The sequence below is a fragment of the Medicago truncatula genome, chromosome 5, assembly GCF_003473485.1.
Source record: "Medicago truncatula cultivar Jemalong A17 chromosome 5, MtrunA17r5.0-ANR, whole genome shotgun sequence".
NCBI lineage: Eukaryota > Viridiplantae > Streptophyta > Magnoliopsida > Fabales > Fabaceae > Medicago > Medicago truncatula.
The window spans coordinates 42720162-42739060 of NC_053046.1; the positions used below are offsets into that span (position 1 = coordinate 42720162).

At 33.6% G+C, this 18899-nt stretch overlaps 4 protein-coding genes across 6 annotated transcripts; 3 read left to right on the plus strand and 1 right to left on the minus strand.

Annotated features, from left to right (window-relative positions):
• Positions 1 to 2208: 2208 nt before the first annotated feature.
• Positions 2209 to 6230, plus strand: LOC11442499 (nuclear speckle splicing regulatory protein 1). 2 transcript variants are annotated; one of them, XM_003617700.4, is made up of 5 exons: positions 2209 to 2366; positions 4216 to 4385; positions 4492 to 4614; positions 5022 to 5240; positions 5459 to 6224. In XM_003617700.4, the coding sequence occupies exons 2-5, from the start codon at positions 4236 to 4238 to the stop codon at positions 5906 to 5908; spliced, it is 942 nt and encodes a 313-aa protein (XP_003617748.1). In that variant the 5' UTR covers positions 2209 to 2366; positions 4216 to 4235; the 3' UTR covers positions 5909 to 6224. The 2 variants fall into 2 exon arrangements, with proteins under 2 accessions (XP_003617748.1, XP_024638910.1); XM_024783142.2 differs by having other exon boundaries at positions 2216 to 2366; positions 4211 to 4385; positions 5459 to 6230.
• A 2436-nt stretch (positions 6231 to 8666) lies between these two features.
• On the plus strand, positions 8667 to 9097 carry LOC11435486 ((+)-pulegone reductase). The gene has a single exon (XM_003617702.2). The coding sequence runs from the start codon at positions 8678 to 8680 to the stop codon at positions 9095 to 9097; it is 420 nt and encodes a 139-aa protein (XP_003617750.2). The 5' UTR covers positions 8667 to 8677.
• A 942-nt stretch (positions 9098 to 10039) lies between these two features.
• On the plus strand, positions 10040 to 13688 carry LOC11442500 (meiotic recombination protein SPO11-1). The gene is made up of 14 exons (XM_003617703.4): positions 10040 to 10123; positions 10200 to 10299; positions 10374 to 10582; positions 11213 to 11286; positions 11470 to 11486; positions 11959 to 12028; positions 12109 to 12145; positions 12270 to 12317; positions 12424 to 12482; positions 12555 to 12586; positions 12656 to 12761; positions 12925 to 13045; positions 13136 to 13199; positions 13290 to 13688. The coding sequence occupies exons 1-14, from the start codon at positions 10051 to 10053 to the stop codon at positions 13414 to 13416; spliced, it is 1137 nt and encodes a 378-aa protein (XP_003617751.4). The 5' UTR covers positions 10040 to 10050; the 3' UTR covers positions 13417 to 13688.
• Positions 13689 to 14240: 552 nt separating this feature from the next.
• LOC11423510 (reticulocyte-binding protein 2 homolog a) lies at positions 14241 to 17213 on the minus strand. 2 transcript variants are annotated; one of them, XM_039834900.1, is made up of 3 exons: positions 15553 to 17213; positions 14950 to 15104; positions 14241 to 14863 (listed from the first exon to the last, which is right to left on the minus strand). In XM_039834900.1, the coding sequence occupies exons 1-3, from the start codon at positions 16820 to 16822 to the stop codon at positions 14594 to 14596; spliced, it is 1695 nt and encodes a 564-aa protein (XP_039690834.1). In that variant the 5' UTR covers positions 16823 to 17213; the 3' UTR covers positions 14241 to 14593. The 2 variants fall into 2 exon arrangements, with proteins under 2 accessions (XP_039690834.1, XP_024639804.1); XM_024784036.2 differs by having other exon boundaries at positions 14950 to 15056; positions 15553 to 17212.
• Positions 17214 to 18899: the final 1686 nt, after the last annotated feature.

Sequence of the window (18899 nt, forward strand, 5' to 3'; positions counted from 1 at the left end):
TCATAATTTTGTTATTTATTTAAAGTGTCTTTTTACAATTTAATTTGTTGTTATTTTCCAAAAAGAAAATTACTACAAAATAAAATAAAAAATTATTGAAAATATGTTTACAGTCTTATAAAATATTTCTTTAACATTGATGTTTGATATCCAGTATGATGATTTTCATAAAATATTTCACCGATTTTTGGTCTTGAAAGCACCAAATATTAAACTAAACATCAAATGAAAATTTTGTATGGACTAAACATAGTATGAGAATAATCCAAAACAAAAAAAAAAAAACATAGTATGAGAAGTTCACAACACATCATCCTTAGAAATATTTTGTCACAGTAAGATTGTTCGTGAAAAAATGAGTGATAGTATAATGGAGACTAAGAGAATGATGATTCATTTAGTTCATTTTAGAAAGGAATATTTAAGGCATATTCCTACTATTTTAACATTAATGGTTATTTTGATTAAAGAAGTGCATATTCCTACTATTCAACTTATTTACTAACATAACCTAGATAACAAATTTATTTTCTTTTTCTTAATCTTCATGTTTGTTCTATACGTTCTCTTCCGCCATTGTCAAGCTCCTGCACCCTCTCCTCCATTTGATCCGGTATTTTAGACAAAGTCCAGCCTTGGTCGACTGTTGGCCAAATAAAGGCGAGACTATTGGCTATTTTGGATTCTCGTACATCTTCTTCTTAATCGACATTATGATGGTGACCATTGCAAAACTACTAAAAGGTAGGTAGATGAATGTAGTGCAGATAACAACAACGAATTGAAACTGTTGAGCCATTATAGTTGTGGACTCAACGGTTACAATTCCTTATTGTTATTTGCACTTTAACAATCACAGAAGCATTAACATTCAACTACCTTATAATGTGGTCTTGCAATGGTCGCCTTCTCTCTATCGAGAAAGAAGACACACAAGAAATTCATTAGTCGCCTTTACTTTACATGGTATTTGGCTGGTAGTTGACTAAGGTGGGCTTTATCCTATTGTTTCGTACACTACCAAAGAGCCATTAACACATTTATTTTCTTCTTCTTAATCTTCCTTCTCTGTGATTTCTATGGTTTTCTCTTTTGTCATTGCCAAGTTCCTGCACACTATCTACCATTATAGTTGTGATATATTTTTTTACGATTATAGCTACATATTAATAGGCCCGTGAGATTTTTATTTTGTTAGATGTAGAGTAGTATTAGAACCGAAAAACTTACGTTTTTAGCCTTCAAATCAAATAGCATACGCAAAGTAATTTGTGAGGGTATTGCCCAGTTCGATGATAGCGTTTTCATTTAAAAATAATAATACATGATAAAAGTATGATGAGTAGTACTTCTACGTAGTATAATGAATTCTGTGTCATTGAATTGGACAATGCACCCACAAACTACTTTGCACCTACTGTTTGATTTGTTAGCTATGCTCCTTAGTTCTAGTACTACTCTACATGTAACAAAATAAAATTTTTGAATAGCCTATTAATATGTAACTAGGTCTAGGACATAACTATAATCGTCAAAAAACAATAATCATAATCATAACGATATTGGCTCGATGGTTCCAATTTCTGGTTGCTAGCTGCACTTTGAGAACAATAAAAGTACTAACATTCAACTACCTTATACTAATAGTAACTTACAATGGTCACTTTCTCTCTGTCGAGAAAGAAGATGCACAAGAAATCAAATAGATGCCTGTACCTTAGATGGTATTATGTCGACAGCAGATCAAGGTTGGACTTTGTCTTATTGCTACGTACACTAAACCGAATTGTTTATTAAATTTAAAATAATTGAACCGAGGCAAACTATTTTAAAGTGAAATAAATTGTTGTAATGGTTTGATTCTACGGTTCAAAATCAAACCATGACTAATTTTAAGAAAAATCAAAATTTATTATTCCGATTGAATAATTTTTTTTTAAAAAATTGAATTGTTATTACCCTTAAAAAAATATAAAAAATCAAACAAAACTAAATTTTAAATTTTTTAAAATTGAATCGAATTGCTCTAAACCAAACTGATAAATCATGAATTGAACCGCGCAATCTGTTTTAGTTGATTTCCATAATTGTTAGTTATGATTCTTTATTTTTTGGTTCGGTTCGGTTCAGCAATTCGGTTCGGTTTTTTTCCCACCCATGGATTTGACCAAAGAGCCCTTAACAAATTTCTTTTCTTCTTCTTATTAATCTTCTTTTTCTTTCTCTACGATCGATTTCTAGATTTTCTCTTCCGCCATTGCCAAGCTCCTGCGCACTCCCCTCCATTCAATCCGCTCTCACATCATCTCTATCAGTTCCTCGATTTCTCTCCTCTTTCGTTGAATCCGTTTTTGTCGCTGTTCAAGGTAATTTTCTTCTATTTTTGCGTCATCTTTTCATATGTCACATTCTTTTGAGCATTATCCTTTTTTTTTTTTTTATTCAAAATTTAATTTTGCAATATTGAATCAATTAGTTTGAACTTGTTTAGTTCATCATCAGTTTGAATTCTATATACTGATTTTGGTCTCTCTCTGTTAGTTATTTGATTTCTTTACATACTAATCACATGCGCACATCACGAAGTCTCTGTTTGGATAAACAGCTTAACCTGCAGCTTAATTTACATTATACAGGCTTATGTACAAGCTATTTATGTAACAAAAAATAAAATAAAGCTAAATTGTTTCATGGAAGCTATAAGTTGTTTTCATAAGCTATTTTTGAGAACTTGAAGAAATAATCTGAAAACAGCTTATGAACGTCATAAGCTGTTTTCACAAGTTATCCCAAACAATCTCACAAAATTTATGTCAGTAGATTAGCTCAAATAAGTCAATCCAAACAAACACTTAGGGACTGTTTGGATTGGCTTATTTTTCAGATTATGCAAATAAATAAGCTTTTATGTATTATTCATAAGCTTGTCAAGGTAGTTTACGAAAAAACAGCTTATGAAGATACAATTTTCGTTGGTTTCGTTAGTGAGAACATATGAATTAACATAAAAACTTATTTGCGTAAACTATTTTTCATAAGCTCAAAAATAAGCCAATCCAAATGGACCCTTAGTCATTTGGCATCACAATGTCTTGTGCATTTGTGTTTATTGAACTTACTTGAGTTCCCTGAGGTTTCAAAGCTCTGTTGGCTGTTCTGTTGCCTATACTACCAACTTTAATTTTATCTATTGCAGAATAATGGAATATTTTTTACCATTGTGTTTATATTTTTTTCATTGTTCCAGCTAGTTGAAAATTTAGGCCACGTACTATGGGCCTGTTTGAATTGGCTTATTTGAGCTCATCTACTGCCATAAGCACTTGTGACACTGTTTGGGTTAACTTGTGAAAAGAGCTTATGACGTGGTCAAAAGTTTTTTTAGCTTATTTATATAAGCTCTGAAGGATAGCTTATGAAAATAGCTTATACATTATACGAAAGAAGTTTGAATTTATATTACCTTCTGTTATAGAAGTAGCTTATTCAACACTTATATGATAAACACTTATGTTATGCTATATGCTGCAAAATAAGATGTTTATCTAAACAGGGTCTAGGTTGCTACTTCTAATCTGATGCTTGAATGCACATCTACTTTTAGTTGATGGCTTCTTGTTGGTATTTTATTCTGAATATATTTCATTAAGTTTAATTGTTTTCGTATAAGCTTATGAATATAAGCGGAAAACATCGTACGAACAATGTCATAAGTTGTTTTCATAAGTTCTCCCAAACTGTTTCACAAAACTGATATAAGTAGATAAGCTTAAATAAGCCAATCCGAACAGGCCAATAGTCATTTGGTCTTTCACATGCTAGTCATATGTGCACACCACAAAGTCTTGTGCATTTGTGTTATATCTTTTTTAATTTTCTTGTATTCCTTTGTTCAAATTTTTTTTCTTGTATTCCTCAAGGGTTCAAAGATGTTGCCTATACTATCAACTTTAGGAATTTTATTTATTACACACTGATGGAGTATTTTTTTTTTACTATTGTTTGCATATTTGTTATGCTGTTCAGGCTACTTGAAAATTTTGGCCACATACTTAGTAGCTACTTATAATCTGATGTTTGAATGCACATCTACTGCTTGTTGCTGGCATCTTGTTTTTTAGTGTGAATATATTTCTTCTATGATTAAAGCTAGCTGCTTTCTTACAAATATAATTGTAAACAAGCAATGAATTTTTCACTGTGTTCAAAGTGCAGCAAAAAAGAAGCCACTTCAAATGAACAAGTATGGCTTGAACCTTAGGCCTGCAAAGCCGAAGAAGCAACCACCGAGGCCGTCCATTGCCCTCGGCTTTAATGAAGATGATGATAATGACGTTGAAAAAGAAATTGCTATCCAGGCCAGCAAGAGTAAAAGTCTCAAGGAAGTACGTAAACCTTACATTTTAATCTGGTGGTTGTTATTATGTTGTATTTGTTTGTATAGATTATGATCTAACTTTCCATTTTTTTTTTTTCTATCCCTTTTTTAAGGTTGAGGAGCAGCAAAGAAAAGCCTTGGAAGAAGATCCGACCATATTTGATTATGACGGAGTCTATGATAAAATGAAAGAGAAAGTTGCTCGTCCATTGATACAAGATCGCGAAGAGAGAAAGGTATGGTTGCAGTTTTTACAATTTTCTTAAAATTTCAATCAAACAACACTGCATTTTGTTTAGCTCAGTAGAGAATCATAACGGAAAATCTATGCCAAGTTTCATCATAATTATGAGTTACGACCTTTGCAATATGAAAGTGCATATTCACATGCTTACATGACGGATCCTAGTAAAATTGACTGTATCTTTTTTTGTTTTGCTGTTTTGTTTTCTTTTGATTTAAAATAGCGTTTTCATTGTTTTAGAGAAGGTTGAAACTGGAAAGTAGTGAAAATAGTCGCGTGTCTACTCCTTTCCAATAGTTTTGTTTAACTTGTTTTTTATTTTAACTTGCTGAAATGTGTTCATTTTGGGTAATTTGGCAAATAACATTGTTACTCATCAACTTTGAATCATTGATGCAGCCAAAATATATCCAAAACCTGATTCAGAAAGCAAAAGAGCGAGAGCAGTATCGCGAGATTGTATATGAGAAAAAGATTGCCAAGGAGAGAAGCAAAGACGATCACCTCTTTGCCGACAAAGACAAATATGTAACAGAAGCATATAGAAGAAAGCTGGCTGAACGAGAGAAACAGATGGAACTAGAACGTATACGCGAACTTCAAGAGGAAAGAGAGGATGTATGCTCCTGCTTTTTTCAGTAATTCATTAATCATTATGTTATTTTCATATCTCTTGTTGTCAACCTGATTTTCATGTATTTTAAAATGGTCTATTGTTTTTCTTTCTTTCTTTCTCCCTCAACTTTTTCAGTTAATTTGGTATGCTTGTTTATGGTTTAATTTCTATATCTATATTTTAAATTGCTGACATAATTTGTTTTTAATTATTTGCATAGGTTACGAAGAAGAAGGACTTTTTGCTTGATTTTTATACAAACCTTGATAAAAATGTTGCTTTTGGTGCAAAAGATGCTCAGGGGAGAAAACGTGACAATCGGGCCGAGAATAGAGTTCTAGAGAAACGAGAGGGAATGAGCCCTGATGCATCAAATCAGCACCAGGATGGTAATACAGATGAAGAGCAACATTCGTTGGCTAAGACAAGTTCACCAGAAGAGTCTCCAGGGAAAAAGATCGGTGATCAGGGTGAAACTTCAAATCTTTCTAATATAAGTGCCAGTCCCTTGGCTATGAGGCCAAATCCCGATGCTTCTGCAGAGGAAAAGAGTCCAGTTGAGCAGCCACCAGCTTCACAACCAAATCCTGAGCATCACAAAAGAAGTCAAGATGCTGTGGCTGCAGCAAAAGAACGTTTTCTGGCACGTAAGCGAGCAAAGCAACAGTGAACGATTTCCAGCTTTTGCTTAAAGATGTCTGGGGACACATACTGGTCTTTTTAGTATTTGGTGTTTGATTTAATACCCATAATGTTGTGTCACCTTTAATGCTAAAGAATTTAGGAGTCATAGAATGAACTGGTTCCTCGGTGGCAGTGTACAATATTTTGCCAATTACATGGAATCTATGTTTGGTGCTATATATACCCCTTTTTTTATTTAACCCCTAAGATTTTTTTTAGGAATCCTTTGTTATTTTAACATTAACATCATTGTTTTAGCACTCACTATTATACTTATGGTCCGCTATCTCCTCACCATGAAATTCCTCTGATGCATCTCTTGCGTTTGACTTTCTTTGTGGTTCTCAGTTCTTAGTTGACTTTTGTTTCTTCTCTGGTGTAATTTTTCTTATTGGATCAAACCCCAAATCTTCAAGTGAGAAACCTAAGTTTGCATAGTTGGAGGTGCTGCTTATGTCTATTTTGCGTTGTGAATAAATCTTCGGCTTAGAATACTGGGTACTCTATTGTTGGCCGGAGGAACTATGCTCCTTATATAACACTGAAATACAGAGATGTCCCTGTCATGTTATGTTTGAACTCCCTAAACTCTAAATGACGCTCTAACCCCCTCTAGTTTCCAAAAAGCACCCACCTGCCTGCCCTCTTCATTAGCGGCATTTAAGTCTCTGCTAACTTGGATAAATTTTTTTTCACAGCCCGTTACCTTTACTCGTCGCTTTAATTCTTAGATTCATTTGCCTAACCGCTTTGTATAGGACATTTCGTTCATCCCTCTCGTCATTGCTCTCAGTTTCATTTACTGAGACATGTTGTAATTGTTTCATTTGACGACAACAAAGACATTTGAATTCTACCATATTAGGGGAGATCTTTATTTCTGGTATTGGGTTTGGCCGTGAGCATCATTTTCCATTAATTACCAAAAAAGTGTTTTAGCTAAAATTACATTTCTATTGCAATAAATGTTGAATATTTAAAAAACCAATTGAAAGGAATTCATATTAAAATGAATAATATGTATTTTTTAAATAATTAAATAGTACATATTTTTGTGTATGTGTCTAAATCTTATGTCCAAAGTCTTCTATCCATTCTAATATTTTTCACTGAACATATTATTAATCAGAGAGTATAATTTTATAAATAAAAAAATAGAGAGTACATTGAAAAAAGGCAATTCATATTGCATTGAAATTTTTTTAAAGAAAAATTCATATTATATTAGAGTTGATCGTGAGTTCATTGAGAGTAAGGTACATAATATTAATTCGAGAATACATTTAAAAAGAAAAAGTAATTAATATTCTAAAATTTTTAATAAAATTGAAACTCGTTTTGTTCACTTCATAGGGTAGATATGCTTATCTTACCACTAGTTGGTGATGATATGTTAGTTTATGATTATCATACACTTAGTTGTTGAGGTTATGTTAGTTTCTACATAATTATTTCTTGTCAAGGAATAAACCCATGCCCAGGTGTGAGCTATGTTGTACTTTCTGGCCTATAGAAAGTGTGCGTGTAATTTGCTAGCTGATTTAGAAGTTCTTAATATATATTTCTGGCCTATATATGTTTTGTTTTGTTTTGATTATTAGTGAAGTGTGACACATGTGTGCAACAACTATATGACAAATCTATGTCTCTATGAGCATAGCTCAGTTGGGGGACATGCATAATTATATGCAGGGGTTGTAGTTCGAACCCCAGACACCCCACTTATTAATCTTGAAAAAGGTGAATTCTAGTCACTAGACTATTTGACAAAAAAAATGACAAATCTATCTAATCTAATCTAAATGAAACAAATTCTAATCTAAAATGATCACAATGATGTCAATGAATATAATAGTGAAAAGTGTACAAGGGTTGCATCAAAGACTTGCATCTGATATGGTAAACTAAAAATTGAAGACTTACAGATAATTTTCATGCTATAAATACATAGGAAAATAAGCAACCTCAAACATCTACACAACAATTAGGAACATATACACTAGATTTTCTGCAAAGGGAAATTAAGATCATTTGAAAAAGAGGAAAAATAAGCAAAAATGGGAGAACAAGTGAGCAACAAGTAGATTCTAGCTGTAGACTATATAACTGGTAATCCAAAACAAACAGACATGTATTTGAAAACCTCTACCATTAGCTTACAACTTCCTAAAGATGCTTCAGAAGCTGTTTTGGTTAAGAACTTAGTTTTATCTTGTGATCCTTACATGAGAGGAACCAAAAGAACAGGCAAAAATAACCTCTTTTATTCCTTCTCTCCTGATTCAGTAAGTTCACAATTACTTGTACAACTTTCCAAATTTTATTATTATTTTCTCAATTATACATCTAAATTAATATTGCCTGCACTACTTTCAAACCATTCTTTAATTTAGTTATAGCTATGATCAAGTATATATAAAGATAAAGATTACATATGTGGTTGTCTCTTCTAAAGGTTTAATTTTGTGATGTTAAAATGTTTCTCTCAGCCAATTGTTGGATATGGAGTAGTAAAGTTTTTCCCTTAGGTTTCTGAACTTGTTATCGTAATTGACTGACAATCAACTTTTTATATTTCATAGAACACAAGACTTGCTTTAGGCCTCACTTTTTTTTGGGCCATCATTAAATATCCTAATGAACAATTGAAGAAATAATGATCAAAAACCTAAGGAAATCAATTTTTCTCAACTAAGATTAGAAATTTGTTTCTTGTGAACCATAAAGAGTACTCTTCCAACCTCTTTTGAAATGAATGCTAAACATGTACACAATCTTTTGTTCTGTTTCAATAGTTGATAGGTACTTTCCCGAAGGAATTGACATATACTTTGACAATGTTGGTGGACACATGCTTGAAGCAGCCCTTCTTAACATGAGACGCCGCGGTCGAATTGTGGTGGCTGGAATGATCTCACAGTATGAACTTGATGAACCTCAGGGCATAAAAAATTTGATCAACATCATATACAAGCAGATTCATGTCGATGCATTCACTGTATATGATTACTATCATTTATATCCCAAGTTTTTGGACACAATTTTGCCTTATGTTAGGGAAGGGAAGATAGCATATGTTGAAGATATAGCTATAGGCATTGAGAGTGGACCAGCTGCATTAGAAGCAATGTTCACAGGCAAAAGTGCTGACGAACAAGTTGTTTTAGTTTGCTGATGAATAACTTAGTGTAGCCTTAATCCATTTCATTTAGATTTAGATTTGTCATTGTAACTACAATTTCAAGAGATTGTGTTGTGAGTAATAACAGATTGTTGTCTTGTGTTAAACATTAGACATTTACTAATAAGCGTATGCTTTTCATTTAGCTTTAACTATAACTAAATAAATACAAGATGGAGCCAAAATAAAGTGATTTTCAGTTGATTATTATTAACTAAAACTAGAAGTGATTTTTTTTTTCTCGATAAAAAGGCCAAAATAAACTTCTGATTGAGATAATCACGACAAGTTTCACTTTATGATAAAGTGTATGTTACAATTTTAGTGATTTTTCGTATACACCGAATTTTGTTTAGACATTTATCTTACTAAACATATGTAAATGCTAAGTGTATGTTTAGTTTTATTTTTTTATTTTTAGAGGAGATAAAATTGTTTTCAGAGATATATAATTCATTTTGAAAAATTTAATTAATTTTGAGTAGACTTAATTTTACTTTTAGAATTGATTCTAATGTGAATCTAAAGAGGCCATCAGTTTTAGAAATTTATGTATTTGTTACAACTCCTTTAAAAAGGGAGAATCTTAAAAAACAAAATCTTTATTAAAAAAACAAAAAATCTAAAATTTGCCTTAATACGATCGTAGTTTTAAAATTCAGATCGGACCGGTCCGGTTGAGAACCGGTGGTGTGTCTGGTTTGATTTGCATGATGGATCTGTCATGCACTTAAACCGGCAAACCGCATTGACTCGGTTAAAACCGGTGATCCAATGGTTTAGACAAACCGGACCGGTTTAGACACAGTTTTTCACAAATTCAAATCCAATTCCTTTCGGACCAATCTAACAAGTAACGGTAATTTTGCGCGCGGGTTTGCATAAACGTTCAAATTCATAAATCCATGAAAACGAGATTGAAACTTGAAGAAAAAGAGTGGCGAGAAATGGAGGGAAAGAGAATGAAATTGGAATCACAAAAAGCAGAAAATGCGATTCATCTACTCGACAAAATCAAAGGTTCTTCTTCTTCTTCCTCTTCAGATATTCAATTTCCCTAAACCTAATAATTCAATTCATTCGTTTTTCAGTTCAGAATTCACTCGAAGTTTACTCATCAATCTCACCAACGGAAACTCATCGATCATTCTCATCAATCGATTCAGAAATCACTGTACTCTTTCAGATTCCAACTGGTTCGTTCTCTTCTAATCTCAAATCATGATTTGTCGTAATCATCATTTTTGTTTAATTTCTATGTTCTTCACAGCTTCTGTGGCTCCGATTTGCCGGTCGGAAATGAAGTTCTAACACTTTGCAAGGAAACACGTGTTCATAGATTAGGTCATTCACTCTATCTTTTACTTTCATCAATGTGTGCTTGTTCTTTAATTATATTATTACTGTTCAAATTAGGATTTGAGAACAAACATAGTTCAAAAAGAGACATTTATTACATGCATCCATCTGTCTTTTTAGGCGAGTAGTCAGAATTTCGAGACATGATGGATCATATGGATAGCAATACTCTTTTAATATTGTTGATCTTGTATTGATTGTCAACAATTATCTCTGTATCACGGACATTTCTGATCTATGAAGCGCACAAACACTTCTGATCTTTGTATCACCAACACATTAGATTACATAAAATTATGTGTTTTCTCAAATTATTATCGGTGTCAACGTGTCAGTATCATAACCGGTGTCCGTGTCTGTGTTTGTGCTTCATAACTTCAGATAGAAGCCATGTCTGGTGTCTGGCACATCTCGGTGTTGGACACCGACGTGTGATTACATTCAATCATTCATTTTTTTCCTTCAAATTTTACCGTGTTGACATGTCTGTGTCAATGTCGAGTCTGTATCTGTCTTGGGGCTTAATAGAGAATTATTCAGAAGCCTTTGGTCAGAATCTTACTAAGATTCTTCATTGTACTCTGGTTTAGTTTGTCACAATCTTATAGATGTGAGACTGTTTAAAAGCTGGTGCCCTGATCTGATATTTACTAATTCTTGAAAGATTTGTTTGTAGGGTAATGGTTTATCGTCCCCTTGACATAAACTAACATTCTTTTCATGTTTTCTATATTTATTTAAACAATGCAGACCAGTCAGTTGTGGACCATGCTATTAATGATATATGTGTCCGGATGCAGTGCAGTCGCCATAACCTCAATGTGGTAGATTTTCTGCACTTCATCGATTTATTTCTGTTTTTAGTTTTAGTTTGGATCTCTTAATCCGGTGGATTTTGGTGAATATAACCATTATCTGATTTTTATAGTATGTTTCTCTTGCTGAATATTCATTTCAAATAGGAAGTTAACCATGTTTCGTCGTTATTTTCCTTTTACTTTTTGTAGGTTTCTGCCGGGAATGGGTACTTGATGAGATCACACTCAATCATGGAATATGCACTTTTCTGCCGGAATTAATTTTATATGAAAAATCTGGATAGTTTTGTTTTCACATGTGATACTATTTTATGATGTGTACATTTGTATAAAACAAATTATCGCCAGTGATGCTGCAAATCCCTGGCCCTGATGCATCTAAGAGTTCTGAACTTCTGAGACCTTCTGTTGTTTTCACAAACTTCATTGATATCATAATGATGTCAGTGATAAAATATGATTCCATTATGATTCTTCCTATTCTTTGCTTGGAACATTGGTTGGGCTACCATATGTGCCATTCAGTCATTTAATTTTCTATCTCTGCTGCATTATCAATTATCAATCACTTTTTTCAAGGCTGATGTTGTTTGGTTGCTATATATTCTTCATATTCCATTCTGTGTTCAAATGTGTTCAATTAATAAGACCGATGGATCAAATTTGTTTCTACTATAGGTTAGTTATGGGCTGGATAAGATTTGTTGAAGGAAAAAAGATATTTGACTGCATCAATTCTCCCAACACTGTAAGAATTAAGAACTAACCTTAATGTACTAATTAATTTTTACCATTTAAATTACATACTGACATTTAGCTTTTCTGCAGGCCCACCCTACTCCTGTTTATGTTGAAGAAATTAAAGGTATCGTATTTTCTGGGTGAATGCACTGCATTGTTTTAGTTTCCTTCTAATACCACTGTCTACTAAATATTAAATAAAAAGTGACAAGAGCCGAGGACTAACATTGCTTAACTTTTGCCAATAGATATCGTAAGCATGGCTCATTACATATTAGTTGTCGAGAAAGAATCAGGTAAGCAAATGCTGTATTTTCAGGGGTAAAACAAGGAGAAACATAAATCTTTTTCTTTCTTTCTTGAGACTTCCTATTGAAAAGAGAGTCGATGTTGAACTTGCAGTTTTCCGGATATTAGCAAATGACCATTTCTGCAATGCAAACCATTGCATTGTCATCTCCGTAAGCAATTTTATGAAGACCTTAGCTTCTTTTGATTCAATACTTCTTTGTATTAATTCTATCTTTTCAAAGGGAAGAGGCTACCCAGATATTCCTACAAGAAGGTGCGAAAAATCTCGTCCACTTTCCTTAGATATAATGCTGCCAATTTTATGCATTTTGTATTTTAACAGGTTTTTACGGCTTCTGGTTGACAATTTGTACATACCTGCTTATTGCTTGGTAGATTGTGATCCCTATGGCTTTGATATTTTAACCACTTACAGATTTGGCTCAATGGTTAGTATTTGTAAGTTTATCAATTCAGAAGTACTTTGACATGAATATCATTAGTTACAGGGTTCTCAACATGAAGTATACTGGATTTTTGAGTGGATTGAATCTGTCTAAAGACCGATTTCCGTAGTCTGTTTGACTAATCCATTTTCCGCTGTTCTTCTAGCAAATGGCTTATGACACGAAACATCTCCGTGTCCCAGAGATACACTGGCTTGGAGCTTTTCCTTCAGATTCTGATAGATACTTTGTTCCAAAGCAGTGCCTCCTTCCTTTGACTGTTGAAGGTAACTGCTGATATTAGTTGTCCGGCTTCAGATTTGCATAGTTGCATATTTGATCTAATGAATTTGGTGACTTCAATATTTTCTTATCAGACAAGAGAAAAATTAAAGCCATGTTGCTTAGGTGCTACCTGCAAAGGGAGGTCCCAGAATGGAGGTAATATTATATATACATTCCATCTGTCTTTTTGTTCAACTGGTTTGAGATTTTATAGCATGTGTCTTATGTTAATGTTTTGTTATGAAGGTTGGAGCTTAGAATGATGTTGCAGAAAGGAGTGAAGTTTGAAATCGAAGCACTATCTGTTCATACACTTTCATTCTTGACAGAGTCTTATATACCATCCAAAATTCATGGTAAAGTTAAAATATAGCTTGTTGTACACTTGTGTTTTAAATCCCAAAACAAGCAATTGGGCTTGCGTTCATTTCATAATGTACCATTTGTTATCCTTTTGCAATGTAAGTTACTCGTCGGTTGCAGAATGGTTTCATTGGTATTTTAGAGTAGCAGGAGGTAAGTATAGGATCTTTTGATCAATTTTTGTCTTACAATTAAAGATTCTATAAACCAATATTAGCAAGGATGTAACGAGGGAACCCGTAAGGCTGTAATTATGCTTTAAGCAGTAAGGAATGTTTAATTTTTTGGCAATGTGTTTTGTTTGCTGGTACTGTGTAATGCCAGAAACTTCACGATTCTAGCGTAGGACAGAGTAGTATTAATTGGATTATATGTTCTTGTAAGAGTAAGTTTGTGCGTTACAAATGACGTAGTGATCATGGGCTAAGATTTTATCTATGATGAATGGTATGTATACAACTTGAAGTATAAATTCTGGCTCTTTAAAAAATTCTACATAATAAATTCATAAAAATTGAGCCTAAAACTTCAAATTCTACTGTGGGCTGCAAATCTTAAAAAAGTTACTAGACATTTATACATTGTCTCATTCCCGAGTTGGTTCTTCTGATCCACCAGTTACCGTTTTCTTTCTATTTATTTTTCTTTCAATCTTTTCTTTTATCTTAAAATATCCCTTCGTAGAGCTTTGGTAGATGCCTTTCTTGAATAGATAGATATCTATTTCTTATCATGATATTTTAATTGCTTTTAACTCATAACAGAATTAGTCATTAGGCTAACAAATTAAACTAATCCAAGGTAGAAAATAATTGGTGCATATTAAGATCAAAATGAACCATCAAATTTCCTTCATTAATCATACATACCACTAATGTTTACAACCAAAACAAAGTTACTAACAATTCATCAAAAGACACAGAGACCGCTCGAAGTGGTTCATAACACTTTTGTATTTACATCCAAAATAAAGTTACTAATAATACATAAAAAAGATAACAATACCACAATAGATGGTTCATAACACTTTTGTGTGTATTACATCCAAAATAAAGTTACTGATTACTTCAGAAAAAACAAGATAACAAGAAGACATCAATCATTGTGTGAGCCTCCTGCTAATGTCATATGAAGTCTTCAGTGTCCTAATTGCCTGCATGCATGGACCAATCTTTTGGTCTCTCTGGTTAATCATCAATACCATCACCTTTATCAATACCATCACCCTCATCACTGTCTTCAATTACAAATGGGCTGCTTGCATCTTTGCCTAGACCAGCAATCATCTTGGTTTTCAATTTTCTAAGTCTATCACTAGACCTGACTTTGGTTTTCGCGACATCCTTAACATGACTAGACCTGACTTTGGCTTTCTTGACATCCTTAACATGACTAGACCTGACTTTAGCTTTCTTGACATCCTTAACATGTAATGATTTTGACTTCCTTTTATTTCCCTGTAAAATACATAACTTACACAATCAGTTACTTGCAACAATTCACTCACACACACACACACAGAGGCAAATGCTTAAATACTTACATTTGTAGGATCAGGCACATAAGGTATTGCAACTGGTGCATTTGCAACAGGATCAACCTGACTTGCAGAAGGTGCTACAATTGGTGCAGGTACTTCGACATGACCAACTGGTGCAGAACAATGCAGTTTTTGAGATAACATTTCAAGCACATCATCTTCAAACATAATATCAGCTAAGATATTAGGGTCAATTAAATAACACCCTAGTCTAAAATAATGTATAAAAACAGTGTAAATACACACCTACATAATATGATACAAACCCTAATAGAAATACAATACCCATTAGAGATACAGTAAAATATACATAATATATACAAAATACAAACATTATACATAAGGTGTGCTTAAAGTATACATACAATATCAATATAGTGTAAAGAAATTATAGGGACCACTTACTAATTTAACCTTGGAGTATATATGATTTCATCAATGAGGTCTTGTTCCATTACTAGTAGCCTCACAAGTTCAAAGAAATTATAAAATACTGCCTACTACATGCTTCAATAAAACAGGAAAATCACGTTCCAGGCCAAGCTACCTACCTAGCAATCTAACCAAACATTTATTTGATCACACATATTGAACTCAATTCCATACCTGATGATGCATCTTTAACTTCAGACTCTTTCTCTTTGTCTTTCTCTTCAGAATCAGCAGCCATAAAATCAACTGGAGGATCCCTCTCATTGTTTCCACCACCAGAGACATTTAAGCTCATCAATAGTTTGGAATCATCCTCCAGCCTTGAAACTTTTTCATGCAAGACTCTAAACTTCGTGATCCAAGACGCTAGTAATATGTCAACATTGTGCTTATCATTTGCTAATTTGCTATTTTCGTTCCTCAATTCTCTTATAGTTGCCAAATTCTTGTTTACTGTTTCATTCAATTCACCATTTTTAATCTCAATTCCAGCCCACACAATACAATCTTCCTCCCATTTTTCCTTCAACTTTGTCAACTCCAAAACCTTATTCTCCATCTCACCAGTCACTTTTCTCTGCACACCAAGCTCACAGCCATCCTCCGCCGTTTTTTCCGTCAACCTATTAACCTCAGTCTTCAAGTCATCATTCTTTTTTCTTAGAACTTCAAATTTGTTCCCATCCTCCACCCTATCTTCCTTCAAATTATTAACCTCACACTCTAGCTCATCACTCTTCTTTCTTAACACTTCAAATTTGTTCCCATACTCCACCATATCTTCCTTCAACCTATTAACCTCACACTCCAACTCATCATTCTTTTTTCTCAACACATCAAATTTGTTCCCATCCTCCACCCTTTCTTCTTCCAATTTATTAACCTCACACTCCAACTCACCATTCTTTTGTCTCAACACTTCAAGTTCATGGTCTTCCTCCATCTTTTTTTCGTTCAACCTGTCAACCTCACACTTCAACCCAACGTTTCTCTTTCTTAGAAATTCAATAGTTTCCTTACTTTCTTGTTTCAACTTATTATGAGTTTTTTCAGCCGTCTTGGCTTCCTTCAAGAGAGCATTATAACTTTCTTGTACTTTCTTCATTTTCTGACAAATTTCCTCTCTTTTCTTTAACTCTTCCTCAGCCTTTAACCTTGAGAGTTTCTCCATTTGAAGTTGTTGTCTTTCCATTTCAACATTCTTATGTAAGTGTTGAATCTGGTCTTTGAGTGCCAAATCCCTTCTCACCAAAACACCTTCAACTCTTTCATAAGTTTCCATCTGTAAAGATCCAAGCAATACTTGAACAAGATCTGGGATAGTCATTCCTTCTAAGTCAAGAGTTGTCATAGGAAATGCTCCAACTTCATCATCTTCGTCTCTATCAAGAATCACGTGGTTGGAGGAAGGTGACCCAGGTTCGAGTTTAGGTTCACGGTTCATGGTAAGGCAGAAAAATGCAAACTTTAGTGGAAAAAAGTGAGTTTAGCTGAAACTGAAAATGGGTTTTGCTAAAGCAAGTGACTTTTCTTTGGAAAGTAGATATACGTATATTTGACTGTGAGTGAAGAAAAAGAGGACAAAAGAAGAAGCTTGGTGGGGAAGATGAAATGAGTGAGTGAGTGAGTTTTGGTTGAAAATAGAGCTATTTGTGACTGTGCTGTGAGTAAGGAAAGGAGGATGAAAAAAGATGTTTGGTTAATATGTGGAAGGATATGATTGAGGAAGATATGACGATGAAAGGAAGAAGAGAAAAGCGATTATAGAAGGAGAAAACAAACAACATTAACCTATGATCTTTTAACAATTTTTGTTCTATCTAGTTCAAGTGAGTGAACGTGTGTCAGTGTGTCTATTCCTTTGTCTTTCTCATGAGCGTGTGAATGAGCTGGAGTGTTTTAGGTCATCTTTCCCTTTTTTACCCCCTGGTAAAAACCAAACTTCATTTATTGATTCATTCAATAAATGATGTATTTGTTCTACATAATATACCGTATATTTGTATTGAATGAGTTTAAAAAGTAAATTTTTTCTTAGAATCAGGATCAGGATTGAAGGGTGTAAGTTTTTTCTTGAAAATTGGAGTTTAATATCTCAATTGTTTAAATTTTTATTTTTCCTTCATTACAAAAATTGGTTTTTAATTCTTTTATTTAGCTTTATAACTTGGCCTCTAATGACATAAACTAACATGACCCTAAAAATATTTAAAACGAAGAGAAACTATCCTAGTCGAAATTTGTTTTTGGACGAACGTTTAGAAAAACAAAACTGCAACGAAAAACCACGTTATGTAGCGTCTACAAATACTACTACAAGCTTCTGGTTACAAGGTGGGGAGGCTCTCAGCATGGGTTAAGCGAGAACACCAATCCAAAAAAATTAGACGTCATTGAAGACTTTAATGTTCAAAGAACACCGATTAAAACCAAGCACATCCTGAGCAAACTAGACCAAATTCTATGAGTTAGGGCATAGATCTTTGGTGGGGTATATGTAAAAAATTTAAAAATACAATTGTTTTTAATTTGGCATTTTTCATATTTTTTTCATTTTTAATTAATTAGTTTAGTGACTATATTCATCTTTAAAATGAATAAATAAAGAATTTAAGGTTTCATCCCGACCCTATAATGTCCTTGTTAACTAAATTGTGATTATATAACAATATTTTCCATATTTTATTATAAGTAAATGAGCTAAATTTGTTTATACCTTGTTATCCGGTAGCTGAGAATTTACTTATGTACTTGTATTATCATTTTTTTCGTGCAAAAGAGGGCAAAAGCCCAAAGAAAAAACTAAACAACTAAACAAACATTTCTAGGCATGCAAGCCCCGAAAATATCATCAAAGAGGAGACTATTTAGCTCACTAGGAGGGGTCTCCAAAACAACAAAATCCCAAGAATCCACGGTAAGGCTGAAATTAGCAAGCCAATCGGTACTTTTATTGCTCTCTCGCCAAGTATGATGAACCTCAACGTGCCAACTACGATCCAAAAGATTTCTGATACGCCGCATCAACGAAGGGGTCGTCCCATTAGTCCTGCAGTTGTTTGTAACCATGTCAATAAGCAATTTTGAATCGCCTTCCACACAGAGATGTGAAACTCCATCCCGCCAAGCTAGCTCCAACCCTAAATATAAACCCCACATTTCTGCATGCAGAGCATCGCAAACTCCAATTTTGCGCACAAATCCTTTGAGCCACTTGTCATTAGTGTCCCGAAGAAGACCGCCACACCCCGCACGATTTCCATTCTCTTTGCATGCCCCATCACAATTGAGTTTAACCCATCCCTCCTGAGGATGCTTCCAACCAATGAAAATTGTTTCAGTGTGCCGAGGACCTTGAAGAAGATTATTGGTGCAATCTTCGATAGTGCTAGAGAAGGCCTGAATGACACTAGTTGGATTAGCTGGTCTTTGAAAATTATCCTCAAAAATTGTTTTATTTCGCCAATTCCACAAATGCTAACAAGTAGTCATGAAAGTTGTCTTCCACCTAAAGTTAGGAA